General features: G+C 37.9%; 1 protein-coding gene across 4 annotated transcripts in view; it reads left to right on the forward strand.

Annotated features, from left to right (window-relative positions):
- Positions 1 to 17,503, forward strand: part of CDC42BPB (CDC42 binding protein kinase beta) — a 422,828-nt gene that overhangs the window by 182,317 nt on the left and 223,008 nt on the right. For all 4 annotated transcript variants that reach the window (XM_053697422.1, XM_053697423.1, XM_053697424.1 and 1 more), the window contains exons 7-8: positions 5,988 to 6,188; positions 14,808 to 15,056. In XM_053697422.1, coding sequence (XP_053553397.1) covers positions 5,988 to 6,188; positions 14,808 to 15,056 — 450 coding nt within the window. The remainder of the gene's footprint in view (positions 1 to 5,987; positions 6,189 to 14,807; positions 15,057 to 17,503) is intronic.

A 17,503-nucleotide genomic window follows, 5' to 3' on the forward strand; every position in this document is an offset into this window, starting at 1 on the left:
AATAAAGAATGGGAAAGGCCCGGTATTCCTTTCGTCCCTCCCCCCATATTTAAAAAATTGTTTCCTATGGTCGACCCCAGAAAGGACTTATGGCAGTCAGTCCCCAAGGTCGAGGGAGCGGTTTCTACTTTAAACAAACGCACCACTATTCCCATAGAGGATAGTTGTGCTTTCAAAGATCCTATGGATAAAAAATTAGAAGGTTTGCTTAAAAAGATGTTTGTTCAGCAGGGTTACCTTCTACAACCCATTTCATGCATTGTCCCTGTCACTACAGCCGCATATTTCTGGTTTGATGAACTGATTAAGGTGCTCGATAGTGACTCGCCTCCTTATGAGGAGATTATGGACAGAGTCAATGCTCTCAAATTGGCTAATTCTTTCACTCTAGACGCCTCTTTGCAATTGGCTAAGTTAGCGGCTAAGAATTCTGGGTTTGCTATTGTGGCGCGCAGAGCGCTTTGGTTGAAATCTTGGTCGGCTGATGCGTCTTCCAAGAACAAGCTACTAAACATTCCTTTCAAGGGGAAAACGCTGTTTGGTCCTGACTTGAAAGAGATTATCTCTGATATCACTGGGGGTAAGGGCCATGCCCTTCCTCAGGATCGGCCTTTCAAGGCAAAAAATAGACCTAATTTTCGTCCCTTTCGTAAAAACGGACCAGCCCAAGGTGCTACGTCCTCTAAGCAAGAAGGTAATACTTCTCAGGCCAAGCCAGCTTGGAGACCAATGCAAGGCTGGAACAAGGGAAAGCAGGCAAAGAAACCTGCCACTGCTACCAAGACAGCATGAAATATCGGCCCCCGATCCGGGACCGGATCTGGTGGGGGGCAGACTCTCTCTCTTCGCTCAGGCTTGGGCAAGAGATGTTCTGGATCCTTGGGCGCTAGAAATAGTCTCCCAGGGTTATCTTCTGGAATTCAAGGGACTTCCCCCAAGGGGAAGGTTCCACAGGTCTAAGTTGTCTTCAGACCACATAAAAAGACAGGCGTTCTTACTTTGCGTAGAAGACCTGTTAAAAATGGGAGTGATTCATCCTGTTCCATTGAGAGAACAAGGGATGGGGTTCTACTCCAATCTGTTCATAGTTCCCAAAAAAGAGGGAACATTCAGACCAATCCTAGATCTCAAGATCTTAAACAAATTTCTCAAGGTCCCATCTTTCAAGATGGAAACCATTCGAACTATCCTTCCTTCCATCCAGGAAGGTCAATTCATGACCACGGTGGATTTAAAGGATGCGTATCTACATATTCCTATCCACAAGGAACATCATCGGTTCCTAAGGTTTGCATTCCTGGACAAACATTACCAGTTCGTGGCGCTTCCTTTCGGATTAGCCACTGCTCCAAGGATTTTCACAAAGGTACTAGGGTCCCTTCTAGCTGTGCTAAGACCAAGGGGCATTGCAGTAGTACCTTACCTGGACGACATTCTGATTCAAGCGTCGTCCCTCCCTCGAGCAAAGGCTCACACGGACATCGTCCTGGCCTTTCTCAGATCGCACGGCTGGAAAGTGAACGTGGAAAAGAGTTCTCTATCCCCGTCAACAAGGGTTCCCTTCTTGGGAACAATTATAGACTCCTCAGAAATGAGGATTTTTCTAACAGAGGCCAGAAAGACAAAGCTCCTGGACTCTTGTCGAATACTTCATTCCGTTCCTCTTCCTTCCGTAGCTCAGTGCATGGAAGTGATCGGGTTGATGGTAGCGGCAATGGACATAGTTCCTTTTGCGCGCATTCATCTAAGACCGTTACAACTGTGCATGCTCAGTCAGTGGAATGGGGACTATACAGACTTGTCTCCAAAGATACAAGTAAATCAGAGGACCAGAGACTCACTCCGTTGGTGGCTGTCCCTGGACAACCTGTCACGAGGGATGACATTCCACAGACCAGAGTGGGTCATTGTCACGACCGACGCCAGTCTGATGGGCTGGGGCGCGGTCTGGGGATCCCTGAAAGCTCAGGGTCTTTGGTCTCGGGAAGAATCTCTTCTACCGATAAATATTCTGGAACTGAGAGCGATATTCAATGCTCTCAAGGCTTGGCCTCAGTTAGCGAGGACCAAGTTCATACGGTTTCAATCAGACAACATGACGACTGTTGCGTACATCAACCATCAGGGGGGAACAAGGAGTTCCCTAGCGATGGAAGAAGTGACCAAGATCATTCTATGGGCGGAGTTTCACTCCTGCCACCTGTCTGCTATCCACATCCCGGGAGTGGAAAATTGGGAAGCGGATTTTCTGAGTCGTCAGACATTGCATCCGGGGGAGTGGGAACTCCATCCGGAAATCTTTGCCCAAGTCACTCAACTTTGGGGCATTCCAGACATGGATCTGATGGCCTCTCGTCAGAACTTCAAAGTTCCTTGCTACGGGTCCAGATCCAGGGATCCCAAGGCGGCTCTAGTGGATGCACTAGTAGCACCTTGGACCTTCAAACTAGCTTATGTGTTCCCGCCGTTTCCTCTCATCCCCAGGCTGGTAGCCAGGATCAATCAGGAGAGGGCGTCGGTGATCTTGATAGCTCCTGCGTGGCCACGCAGGACTTGGTATGCAGATCTGGTGAATATGTCATCGGCTCCACCTTGGAAGCTACCTTTGAGACGAGACCCTCTTGTTCAGGGTCCGTTCGAACATCCGAATCTGGTTTCACTCCAGCTGACTGCTTGGAGATTGAACGCTTGATTTTATCGAAGCGAGGTTTCTCAGATTCTGTTATCGATACTCTTGTTCAGGCCAGAAAGCCTGTAACTAGAAAGATTTACCACAAAATTTGGAAAAAATATATCTGTTGGTGTGAATCTAAAGGATTCCCTTGGGACAAGGTTAAGATTCCTAGGATTCTATCCTTCCTTCAAGAAGGATTGGAAAAAGGATTATCGGCAAGTTCCCTGAAGGGACAGATTTCTGCCTTGTCGGTGTTACTTCACAAAAAACTGGCAGCTGTGCCAGATGTTCAAGCCTTTGTTCAGGCTCTGGTTAGAATCAAGCCTGTTTACAAACCTTTGACTCCTCCTTGGAGTCTCAATTTAGTTCTTTCTGTTCTTCAGGGGGTTCCGTTTGAACCCTTACATTCCGTTGATATTAAGTTATTATCTTGGAAAGTTTTGTTTTTAGTTGCAATTTCTTCTGCTAGAAGAGTTTCAGAATTATCTGCTCTGCAGTGTTCTCCTCCTTATCTGGTGTTCCATGCAGATAAGGTGGTTTTACGTACTAAACCTGGTTTTCTTCCAAAAGTTGTTTCTAACAAAAACATTAACCAGGAGATTATCGTACCTTCTCTGTGTCCGAAACCAGTTTCAAAGAAGGAACGCTTGTTGCACAATTTGGATGTTGTTCGCGCTCTAAAATTCTATTTAGATGCTACAAAGGATTTTAGACAAACATCTTCCCTGTTTGTTGTTTATTCAGGTAAAAGGAGAGGTCAAAAAGCAACTTCTACCTCTCTCTCTTTTTGGATTAAAAGCATCATCAGATTGGCTTACGAGACTGCCGGACGGCAGCCTCCCGAAAGAATCACGGCTCATTCCACTAGGGCTGTGGCTTCCACATGGGCCTTCAAGAACGAGGCTTCTGTTGATCAGATATGTAGGGCAGCGACTTGGTCTTCACTGCACACTTTTACCAAATTTTACAAGTTTGATACTTTTGCTTCTTCTGAGGCTATTTTTGGGAGAAAGGTTTTGCAAGCCGTGGTGCCTTCCATTTAGGTGACCTGATTTGCTCCCTCCCTTCATCCGTGTCCTAAAGCTTTGGTATTGGTTCCCACAAGTAAGGATGACGCCGTGGACCGGACACACCTATGTTGGAGAAAACAGAATTTATGTTTACCTGATAAATTTCTTTCTCCAACGGTGTGTCCGGTCCACGGCCCGCCCTGGTTTTTTAATCAGGTCTGATAATTTATTTTCTTTAACTACAGTCACCACGGTACCATATGGTTTCTCCTATGCTATTATTCCTCCTTAACGTCGGTCGAATGACTGGGGTAGGCGGAGCCTAGGAGGGATCATGTGACCAGCTTTGCTGGGCTCTTTGCCATTTCCTGTTGGGGAAGAGAATATCCCACAAGTAAGGATGACGCCGTGGACCGGACACACCGTTGGAGAAAGAAATTTATCAGGTAAACATAAATTCTGTTTCTTTTTACACTTGGTAGGGGGGGTTTGTTTGTAGACCTTGTTATAACACCTCCTAAAGGGAGTTCACTAGCGCTTGTACCACTAGGGGTGTCTGTGTCCACTTCTGAAGAATCCCCACCACTACTATCCACTGTATCCAGATTACGTCTGTTTCTAAATTGTCTTCTACGTCTGGATGGAAAATTAGAATCATCTTTCCCATATAGCCACCTATATACCCTTTTCTCCCTATAGTCTGCCTCAACTGTAATCATTACGATATTTATTCACTTGAGTCTCTAATTTCTTGATCCAATTCTCACTCCCATCATTAACCAGGACATAACTCTGTTCTTTAACCTTATTTATTTCTAATGTAATCAAGTTGTACAATCTATTTGATTCTTTCACTACCAATAAAATCAAATCATACGAGCACTTGTTCAAAATTGAACACCATTTCCTGCAAAAGTCAGGATTGGATCTCCCTATTGTAAGGATATTTTTAATACGGAAACCTCTCGGTATAGATTTGTTTTTATGGTAGTTGGACAAATAAATGGTATGTAAATGATGATCAACCTCTCTCTTGTCTGTAATATATTGACAGACTCAAAGTATGTATATGTGTGGGTATATATATATATATAATATATATATATATATATATATATATATATATATTTATATATATATTTATATATATATATATATATATATATATATATATATATATATATATATATATATATATATATATATATATATATACATTTTTTAATTTATGTGATCACGCTGTGGAGAGGTGATGTTTTTAGATTGGTCCGGTTTCAGTCATGCCGTTGTGTTTCATTGCTGTAGTAATTCAAGGATGATGTAGCTGCTACTCGTCATGAGTGGGAAAGGCTATGTTAATTAGCCATGTGCTTTGCGGAGAAGCGTCTGAAGTACGTCGGAATCTGCATGGTGTAACCACATGGGGTTGGCTGACCCGGATATGAATAACACATCAAGATATGCTACATTGACAGGTTCTAAGTACAGATATATATATACATTTTTAATCTATGTGATCGCACTGTGGAGGTGTGATGTTTTTACATTGGTCTGTGTTCAGTCACGCTGTAGTGTTTCACTGTTGTAACAATTCAAGGATGACGTAGCTGCTACTCATCATGAGTGGGAGAGGCTATGTTAATTAGCCATGTGTTTTGTGGAGAAGTGTCTGAAGCATGTCGGAATTTACACAGGGTAATCACATGGTGTTGGCTGACCCAGAAATGTTGAACACATTAGGGTATAAATAGGGAACGGGTGTGTGTGGTTAGGGAACATTTGCACATTTTGATATTACCCATTGAAAAAGGTACCAGCTGGGTACCAAAACGTTTGGGGTTTTCATACGATGATGAATTGATGAGATTATGAATAAAAGGTATCATTCTCAAGACCGGTGAGTGCAGTGTTTTTTCTTCTGCAGAGGATTAAAGGACATTTTTATATATATATATATACACACACACACACACATATACACACGCATACACTCACACACACATACATATATACATGCAAAATTTAAAAAATATGTCCCACTGTTGTCAGTCTGCCGCGGCACACCTGAGGATCTCTCACGGCACACTGGTTGAAAAACACTGAACTAGAGCACAGGTGAACTGATCAGCTGATGGGTGAGCTGATTATTTCACCTGTGCTCTAGTTAAGATATAATGAATATGTGGCCAGTTAAGGGTCCTATGGACTGGAGTTGGGAAACATTAGTAGTATTTTACTGGCGGAGACTGCTAGTAAACCTGGTAAACAAGAACTGATAGGTATTCACCTTTTGTTTTGTTTAGGTTCAGTCTTCGGTGGCCGTGGGGACCCCAGACTACATCTCCCCAGAGATCCTTCAAGCCATGGAGGATGGGATGGGAAAATACGGACCCGAATGCGATTGGTGGTCTCTGGGGGTCTGTATGTATGAAATGTTGTATGGGGAGACCCCTTTCTACGCCGAATCTCTTGTGGAAACCTATGGGAAGATCATGAACCATGAAGTAAGTAAAATTATGTAACCTGTGGGAATCCCTTTGGAAATAAAGAAGTGTAATTGTTTTCATGGAATCTTACACTATGTATGGGGCATTTACAAATGTACTCTGAAAAATTACCTTTTTTTTAAATTTAGTTATAACAAATATATTTTTCTGATAAGAAAATACGGTCACATTAGTTTCTGGGGCCTGTAGATCATATGTGCAGTTGTAGAAGATTCTTACAGATTATGATCAGATAATGTTCTATTGCAATAAGTTTTATTACATGCAGTGATTGTCTTGTCTAAGGGTGATTTATATAAAGTAATCTGTGATAGGGAGATCTATTAATTAGATGTGAGATATGTTGCAGGCTTTGGAGTCAGCTTGTGATAACCTTTTTCTGGTTTAGCTGTTATTTTTTAAAGGGACATTAAAAGTGTGGTGTATATATATACTGCAATTAAAAGTATAACCTGTCGTCCTTACGTGTATAATACAAAATACCCAGGACTCTATTAGCTCTATTAGGACTCCAACAGTCCATAGGAGACCAGCAGCAACAATATATGTTCACAACGGCAATCAAACAGAAGTAATCGGCAGTACGGTGTACTAGAAAAGCCTTACGCTGCTTCACAAGCCAAGCTGCCTCTGAGTTGTCTCTCCCACAGCCGTTTACGTCTGTTATGTCGGGCTGCAAATTATTACACACGCTGCAGAGGACTTACACTGTAGCGCAGGCACTAGTCCTCTTTCACCACCTTTCCTGTACTGCTGATGCTTTGCCGTGTCTCTTCCGATCAGCTGGTGGTCTCCTCTCTGTGGCTAATAGCGACTTTCAGCTGCAGGAAGCAAGTATCCAAACTGCAAAACCGGCTTCAAAGCCTCAAAGCCATCTGTCCTGTGACATCACGGTCTCTCGCTAGGGATCACTATAGTGAGCCTCCTCTTCAACTCGCAAAATTGTATCAAAGAAAAAAATGAGAAGATCCCAGCGTAAAATAATTATTTTATGCTGGGATCTTCTCATCTTTTCTTTTATAGATAGATATATATATATATATATATATATATATATATATATATATATATATACATATATATATATATATATATATATATATATGTATATATGTATATATATGTATATATGTATATATATGTATATATATGTATATATGTATATATATGTATATATATGTATATATGTATATATATGTATATATGTATATATATGTATATATATATATGTGTATATATATATATATGTATATATATATATATATGTATATATATATATATATATGTATATATATATATATATATGTATATATATATGTATATATATATATATATATATATATATATATATATATATATATATATATATATATATATATATATATATATATATATATATATATATATATATATATATATATATATATATATATATATATATATATAGAGAGAGAGAGACAAAAATGAAAATTGCGATTTTGGACCCAAAAAATTGCGATTTTAATCGCAATTTTCTTATAAATGACTAACACCTTAATTTTTCAATAAATTATTTAACACTACTGAATCTTAATGTACATGTTTCTCAATGTCCAATACACTCTGGGAGCATAGAAATACAAACCACCAAATAGTTAAAATAAAATTAGCTGCCTGTGCTGTGGTTACATAGTAGACACTAGCTAATTCTTAGGTCTTCTGACATAACATTGTCATGCTTTTTAGGCAGTCAGTCTAGCTGTGGTACGATTAACATATGAAACAGTGTAAGCATGGAGAAACCTGAAAATTGCTGACTTTACAGCAGTATGATTTGTGTATAAGTGCAGTAAAGGTAGTACAATGCACACACTGCTGCATTTGTAATTCATTTAGATGAGTGACTGTCCAAGCAAACATGAGGGATGTGGCATTGACAAGGTCAATCCTGACATCCTGCAATCTGCCAAATTACATTACACAGCTATTCTGTAGTACATAACAGAACACTAAGAACAGTTATAGTTAGAGTACATAATACAGACGTGAACTGAACACATATAAAGCTAATTGAAATGAAATTCTTACCACGTTGTCCATGTTTTCTTGGGCAGTCAGTCTAGCTGTGGTATGAGTAACATATGAAGCAGAGTGCATGGGGAAACCTGAAAAGTGCTGACTATCCAGCAGCATGATTTGCGTTTCTAAGTGCAGTAAAGGTAGTACAATGCAGCCCTAATATATGTCTGCATATATGTATGTGTGGATATATATATATATATATATATATATATATATATATATATGTATATGTACAGTGGATATAAAAAGTCTACACACCCTTGTTAAAATGTCAGGTTTCTGTGATGTAAAAAAATGAGACAAAGAGAAATCATTTCAGAACTTTTTCCACCTTTTAATGTGACCTATAAACTGTACAACTTGATTGAAAAACAAACTGAAACTTCTAGGTGGAGGGAAGTAAAAAAATAAAAAAAATGATATATATTATAACTGGGGGTTGTAGCTGTGTTTAGAATTGAGCAATCGCATTCAAAATCAGTACACACCTGCCATCATTTAAAATGCCTCTGATTAACCCCAAATAAAGTTCAGCTGTTCTAGTAGGTCTTTCCTGACATTTTCTTAGTCGCAACCTACAGCAAAAGCCATGGTAATCAGAGAACTTCCAAAGCAACAGAGGGATCTTATTGTTAATAGGTATCAGTCAGGAGAATGGTACAAAAGAATTTCCAAGACATTAGATATACCATGGAACACAGTGAAGACGGTCATCATCAAGTGGAGAAAATATGGCGCAACAGTGACATTACCAAGAACTGGACGTCCCTCTAAAATTGATGAAAAGACGAGAAGAAAACTGGTCTGGGAGGCTGCCAAGAGGCCTACGGCACCATTAAAGGAGCTGCAGGAATATCTGGCAATTACTGGCTGTGTGGTGCATGTGACAACAATCGCCCATATTCTTCATAAGTCTGGGCTATGGGGTAGAGTGGCAAAATGGAAACCTTTTCTTACGGAAAAAAAACATCCAAGCCCAGCTAAATTTTGCAAAAACACATCTGAAGTCTCCCAAAAGCATGTCACAAAAGGTGTATATACACATACATACATACATACATACATACATACATACATACATACATACATACATAGTCCAAGCTACAGTGTTACCCTTCAATGGTCATCCGCCAGGGTGCATAAAAATGGTAAATATTCCGCACAACAAATGCACTCTCAGGACTTTCAGTAAAAGTAAATTAACCAAATTATTGGAACGTTTTCGGGAAGAACTTCCCTCTTCATCAGCATGATAACATAATGACAAACTCACACTTAAAGGGACAGTGTACACCAGAATTTTTATTGTTTTAAAAGATAGATAATCCCTTTATTACCCATTCCCCAGTTTTGCATAACCAACACAGTTATAATAATATACTTTTAACCTCTGTGATTATTTTGTATCTAAGCCTCTGCAAACTGCCCCTTTATTTCAGTTCTTTTAACAGACTTGTAGTTTAGCCAATCAGTGCCTGCTCACAGATAACTTCACGTGCACGAGCACAGTGTTATCTATATGAAATACGTGAACTAACACCCTCTAGTGGTGAAAAACTGTTAAAATGCATTTTTAAAAGAGGTGGCCTTCAAGGTCTAAGAAATTAGCATATGAACCTCCTAGGTTAAGCTTTCAACTAAGAATACCAAGAGAACAAAGCAAAGTGCATTCCAGTGTAACGAGGACCCGGACGTGACGTATTTTGACTACTTCCGGTTAATCCGGAACCATGTAAATATCTCTATTGGATGTCTCGGATATTGCTTTCTACTCGTGTGAGTGTAACACCTTGTGTGTTATTTAACCCTTTAAGGACACAGCTTTCAGTTTGCTCAATTGTTTTATGATGGAAAAATTCTGTCATATGTCCTTAAGAGGTTAAAACAGTGACCCACCCAGAGTGCTATATACAAATTTACTGCAAAGTGTAGCATCATTGTGGAAGTTATCCAGACACGGTTCCGGATTAACCGGAAGTAATCAAAATCCATCACTTATATGTGTGTGTGTGTGTGTGTATGTATATATATATATGTATATATGTATATGTGTATATATATATATTAGAGCTGCAACAACTAATCGTCATAATCGATTATGAAAATAGTTGTCAATGAATCTCATAATCGATTAGTTGGTTTGCAATTATTTGGTCTGTGCACAACACCAGCTGCTTCACTCCAATGAACTCCTGCATATGGTATTGTGTTTTATGGTTATGTCCTTAGCCTAAAGGACGTCTACAGACGTCTACTTTTCACTTTTTCAGGACAGTATACGTTTACAACTACCCCTGGCTTATGTGCAACCCAGAAATAATAGTCATCATTTGTATTGTTTATATTAAATCAGGTGATTTGGAACTATGCTTTTCATGATATAGTGCTGAGCTTGTTATTTACAGCTAGCCCCTAGATTGATGGGAGTTATTTAAATTGATGTGCACTATTATCTGTTTGCACAATTATTAGCGTATTACTTGCTATTGCTGATTATATGTACTGTATAAATAAATGTGTAAGGCTTTGTCCTGTTATTGATATACAGTCCTTAGCGCTTTTGATTTTGTTTTTTATATTTTTAATAAATTGTGATAATATGTACCAGATTCAACCTTTATAAGTATATATTCGTTATTTTTAGAGCGGACTAGATATTTCCCCTAACCTTATAGCTGGTTATTTACCATTGCATATAGATATTCTAGATATTTTTATGTTAGAATGAAGTCAAGGGTTACTTTATTGAGAGGTCCCTTGCCAAGGTAGAAAACACTTAGCATTGGTGAAGAGCTAACAAAGATAAATATCCCACTGGTGAAATTGGCAAAACCCTACTTATACACCTCTACAGCCTTTTCTCTGCTGCAGGAAATATAGCTGCAAACAGAGAACCAGCCTTAGCCAGGAGCATGTGGACATGTTGAGATTTTTTCATTTCAATGCAAAGTTTCTGAAAGAGTGAATAACAGAATGTTATTAACAGTGATAGTCTAACTCTTTCTAGTTCTACCTCTTTTCAAACAGTTTGTGGTTTTGTTTAATGATAAAACTGTGCTCTGCTGCTTAAAAATTGAAGAAACAGTTGTGTTAATGTAACATTTTAGTCTGAAGTTTATATTTGTAACACTCATTATGTGGATTTTATTTAAAACATAGAAAACTATTATTGATTCTCTTTTTATCCGATTAGTCGATTAATCGAAAACATAAATCGGCCGATTAATCGATTATGAAAATAATCGTTAGTTGCAGCCCTAATGTGTGTGTGTGTGTGTGTGTGTATATATATATATATATATATATATATATATATATATATATATATATATATGTGTGTGTGTGTGTTAAAGCTCTTTGCCTTTTTTTTTTTTCTTTTTTTTTTTTTTACTGAGCTCTCATATCTTTGAGCGTTTATAACTTTTGTTAGTGTTATTATAAGTGTAACTATACTTTAATGTATTTTTGATGTGTTTTGTGCAACTTTTTTTTGTTTTGCAAAACAGTTAGCCAGAGCTCTGAATTCAGGTGATCATTCTAGCATAAAGCTTGTGCGCAATCGCGTTTACTTTCAACTTTTAAACACTTGTGATAAAGCCCTTATCACTCACTTGCAAACATTTGCGCTCCACTCTTAATCTGGCCCATATTTTTGTAAAATTAGTTTTTGTGTACAAAAAAAAAAACTTTATGCTTGTAAGCGGTGCCACCTTTACAATTGTTATAACCCGGTCCCCAGAGTCCATGTGTGTGCAAACATGCACTTCTTACTAGCATACTTCTTGCTCAAAATAAAGTTATACAGCTTTTAGCTAAAGGGGAAGTAAAATGAAACTTAATGGGTTGGAAAGAGCATGATATTTTAGACAACTTTACAATTGACTTCTATACATTTTTCTTAGTTCTCTTGGTATCCTTTGTTGAGGTGAGCTCAGGAGTGTGCATGTGCCTTTATCCATCAGGCAGCAGTATTTGCAGTAATGTTTATAGAAGTGTTATACATAGTTGCAATTTGGAAAGTTGTTAAAAGTTGAATGCTCTTTCTAAATCATGAGCGTTTGCTTTTGACTTTACAGTCCCTTTAGTGCTAAAGGGATATGAAACCCAAACGTTCTTTTGTGACTCAGAACATTCCATTTTAAAAATAGTTTCCAATTTACTTATTTTCTCAAATTATCTTCATTCCCATGATATTCTGTGCTGAACAGATACCTAGGTAGGCATCTGGAGCACTACATAGCAGGAAATAGTGCTTGTGCAAATGGATAACATTCTTGCAAAACTGCTGCCATATAGTGGTCCAAATGGGCCAGCTCCTAAGCATATGATGTTCCTTTTAACAAAAGATACCAAGAGAACGAAGAAAACGTGATAATCGTAGTTAATTAGAAAGTGGTTTATAATCGCATGCTCTATCTAAATCATGAAAGAAACATTTTGAGTTTCATATCCCATTAACGATTTAAACATCTGTAAACGGTGCTCTTTTATGTATGATTGTGTCTTTAGAATTCAGCGTCCCGCTAACAATTTGTCATATTCAAACAGCACATTGTAAAATTCAGTCTTTTCCAGTAGTTTTCCAATGGGTAACCGCTCCTACTCCTATGTAAACTAGAATACTTGTGAATTGCAGTAATGACTGTTTAGTAAAAACCCATATAACAAACAGCCTTACTCATATCTTTCATTTTCAGTTTAAATGCACGGGCACTTATCACTTACTGACTAACCTTATCTCGTTGCAAGAATTCCACATTTATGTCATGGGTGTGTTTATTTAAACTGTAACATCAGAAGACTTTACTGTGAGAACTGTCTGAACTTCATATTCTTTCCATTTGGAGCATTTTTATTAGTATTGGCCCATACGGTTGTATAACTTCAACATGCATACTCAATATCTCTATATTTGTTAGATATTAAAAGGCGTTTAAACATGCGCAGAAACTATCATGCATGTCAGTAAGCATACAGAAAATTCCATTTCTCATGCAAAAGTTAAACTCAGTTGTTTTTTATTGAACGAGAACGAGTTTGGGCTCAACTTTGCAGGGGTTAAGGGATTGAGATACTGATTGTGATTTTAAACAACTTCCCAATTTACTACTTTTATCTAATTGTGTTTTGTTCTCTTGATTGAAAAGTATACCTAGGTACGCTCCGGGGCTGCTGATTGGGTGTCTGCACATATATATGTCTCATGTTATTGGCTACCCAATGTGTTAAGCTAGCTCCCACTATTGCATTGCTGCTTCAACAAAGGATACCAAGAGAATGATGCAAATTAGATAATAAAAGTAAATTGAAAAGTTGTTTAAAATTCTATTCTTTATCTGAATCATGAAAGAAAATAATTGGTTTTCATGTCCCTTTTAAAGTGAATGTAAATTTGAATGAATGTTTCCGGATTTTTTTTAAAAAAAAAATACTATTAAAAATGGAGCCACCTAATTAAAATTTAAATTGAAGCAATTTTTTTTTTATTTTATTTTTTTTAAATAAAAAAATATTTACCTTTTTCTTTAGGAAGCTCCTCTGTACTTAGAACCGCAATGACGAAACCGGCTTCCTCCAAGCCGATTTCATCATCAATATTCTAAGTACAACAGGAGCTGCGGGCGGAGGATCACCGGTCTTGTTTTCCTAAAGTAAAAGGTAAGTAGTAAAAAAAAACAAAAAAAACTTCAATGTAAATTTTAATGAATGAAAATTCGCCTTTTTCTTATAGTATTTTTAAAAACCGCCAATAATTCATTCAAATTTACATTCACTTTAAAAACACAGTTGTTAATTGCAAGCAATAGTGCAATAATTGGATGTTCCAACACATCTAATTCATTAGAACGTGTAATTTTAAAACTAGTGACCATGTAATCCTATGCGTTTAACCCTCACAAAGGGGATAAACACAAACTTATAGTACCGCTCATGACCAGCCATGCCGAGCAGTACTTTAAAGGGACACTAAACCCAAATTTTTTCTTTTGTGATTCAGATCGAGGATGCAATTTTAAGCAACTTTCTAATTTAATCCTATTATAAATTTTTCTTTGTTCTCTTGCTATCTTTATTTGAAAAAGGCATCTAAGCTAACGAGCCAGACCATTTTTGGTTCAGGACTCTGGACAGCATATTGTGAACCAAAAATGTGCCGGCTTCTAAACTTACATTCTTGCTTTTTAAATAAAGTTAGCAAGAGAATTAAGAAAAATTGATAATAGGAGTAAATTAGAAATGTGCTTAAAATTGCATGCTCTAACTGGATCATGAAAGAAAATATTTGGGTTCAGTGTCCATTTAACTATGTATTTAGCCTCTTTGCAGTGTTTTAAACATAACATTACAAAGTTTATGTTTATGTTCCTCTAAATTGCCCAAATTAAATTTGCAATATAGCGGGAACATCAGGTGACATTTGTTAAGCGTTTTCTTTCTTTCATTCTAGCTGTTTTGTTACAGTTGATAAAACTTCACATTATTTTACATATTTATATTAGCACTTTTTTCGCTTAGTTTATTTATATTGACAAGCACACTATTTTTGTGTTTTAGGAACGATTTCAGTTTCCATCTCATATTGTGGATGTTTCTGATACGGCTAAAGATCTCATCCAGAGGCTTATCTGTAGTCGTGAGCGACGACTCGGACAAAATGGAATCGATGACTTTAAAGCACACCCATTTTTCGTAGGAATGGACTGGGAAAACATTAGGAACTTGGAAGCACCTTATATCCCTGATGTCAGCAGCCCATCTGACACGTCAAACTTTGATGTAGATGATGACATCCTTAGAAATCCTGTAAGTTATATTTATTGCTTTTATTTTGTAATTTGCTTATTTTACCCAGGAAGTTAAATTGTATTTCCAGCAAGCACAGTATTAGAAAGCAGTCCTGTGAGGTTAGCCGTATTTAGGGACATTATGGAGCTTATAATGATCTGATACAGTTTTTTTATTTTTTTTATTTTGGATCCTTTATGCCCCTTTAGTATAGTTTTAAACCTTACACTGTGTGTAGTTTTCAAGCAGTATTAATCTCTTGAGGAATATTTTTCTTGGCTTTTTCTGAGAATCTTGGAGGTGTCACAGCCTCAGGCACTTTTCTGATTCAGACTTACATGAATTCCCACAAGCACAAGGGACTAGCTCTATGTGTTGGAGGGGATGTGGCAACATGGTACACAATTGGTGGGGTTGCCATAACTTGCGTCCCTTTTTGACATTCGTGGAGAAATTTCGACGTATTGTTCTTAGACCTAATAATATATTAACCGCGACCTCACCGCTGCATTACTTAATCTGCATAACAAGTTGAACAGTAGACTTATACACTTTGCCTTAAATTCGGCTAGAGTATTGCTGGCACATGTGTTAAATAGTCCAGATGTGGTTAGACCACATCTTTGAAACCATGACATTAGAAGAATACAGTTACTTTGATTCAGATAGAGAATATAATTTTAAACAGCATTCCAAATTGCTTCTATTTTCTAATTTGCTACATTCTTTAGATATCCTTTGTTGAAGAAATAGCCATGCACATGAGTGAGACAATTATACGAGGCATCTGTGTTACCACCAATCGGCAGCTACTGAGCTTATTTAGATATGCTTTTCAACATAGGGTATCGAGAATTGAAACAAATTAGATAATAGAAGTAAAATGGCATGCTCTTTCTAAATCATGAAAGAAAAAATTTGGGTTTCATGTCCCTTTAATAAGCTAAACGCATTAAATTGTATTGGGAATCAGCAAATCAAGGTTTTGAAGCTGCACAGATCAGGTAGTGGGTGGGATACTGGAGGCAGCCATTGTAGGGGATCCTAGATATATAGTCAGTATTGAGATTGGAAGTTGGGGGTCCTACTTCATCCCCCGCCTTTTCTTCCCCCTTTTTGTTCCCCTACTGGAATTTATTTTCCAAGCTCCCTCTCCTCAGCCTTTTGATTTATTTTTTATTCTTTCCACTTTCTTTTATCAACAACTTCTCTACTTTTGCCCCATTCCTAGTGTATCTTATACACCAGTGTTACCACTAATCCACAGTTGTCTAGGGCTCTTGCCCCATTACATAAACTATGGGTCACTATTTAATCTCTGTAACAAAGTTAAATTGGGGTCATGGGGATTTTCCTGTAAACATTTAAATTATATGAAAAGGGAACTAGATTAAAAATAAGCATATTGCAAAGTTTTTCTTTTATCAGATGGTGAGAGTCAACAAGGCATCGCATGTGGGATTTACACCCCTACATACCAGAGCTTAAATCCCTCCCACTCTTTCTGAATCCTCAAATTTTTGTCTCCCAAGATGGAGGTGAATTTTGAAGTGCTGATCTTTTGCTGTTCGGGGTTCGCTGAGACCCATTTCCCCCCTCAAAGTGCTTAGGATGGGACATAGGGGATGACAGGAATTTTAGCCAGACAGTAAAAATGTTTTCCTGGGGAGGAAATGCCACAGGTCTCCCAGGTGTAGAATGGTGTTTCTTGTGAGATCGTTGGCACTTTGCTTTAGATGGGCACGTCTATTGGTAGCAGTTGTCTGCATACGAGTTAAGCACAGTAGACAACAGGCAAGTGCTATGCACCTTCATAGCCCATAGGCATTAACACATGTAGACGCCGTTTGGGGACATATATTGCACTTTTAAAACTTGTGTTAAAAAAAAAAAAAAAAACTCCTTAAATTTAGTGTGACTGGCTTTAGTGCTCTGTTTTTCTCTTGTAAGATGTATCGAGTCCACGGATTCATCCTTGTGGGATATTCTCCTTCCCCACAGGAAGTGGCAAAAAGAGCACCCACAGCAGAGCTGTCTATATAGCTCCTCCCTTAGCTCCACCCCCATTCATTCTCTTTGCCTACTCTAAGTACTAGGAAGGGCAGAGCAAGTGTGGTGACAAAAATGTTAGTTTTTTATTTCTCAAGCAAAAGTTTGTTATTTTAAAAGGTACCGGTGTGTACTATTTACTCTCTGGCAGAAAAGGGATGAAGATTTCTGCAATGATGATCTTAGCACTTTGTAACTAAGATCCACTGCTGTTCTCACAAGGGCTGAAGAGTACAGGAAAACTTCAGTTGGGGGAACGGTTTGCATGCTAAGCTGCATATGAGGTATTTTCAGTCTGTATTATTCTAGAAAAGGCTGGCAATATTCCCATGAGGGAAGGGTAAGCTGTATTCAGACACTTGGATAGGAAATTCAGCTTGCATGAAGGGCTCATTAGTTACTGGTGAGGTGGGAGG

The sequence above is a fragment of the Bombina bombina genome, chromosome 1 (assembly GCF_027579735.1).
Source record: "Bombina bombina isolate aBomBom1 chromosome 1, aBomBom1.pri, whole genome shotgun sequence".
NCBI lineage: Eukaryota > Metazoa > Chordata > Amphibia > Anura > Bombinatoridae > Bombina > Bombina bombina.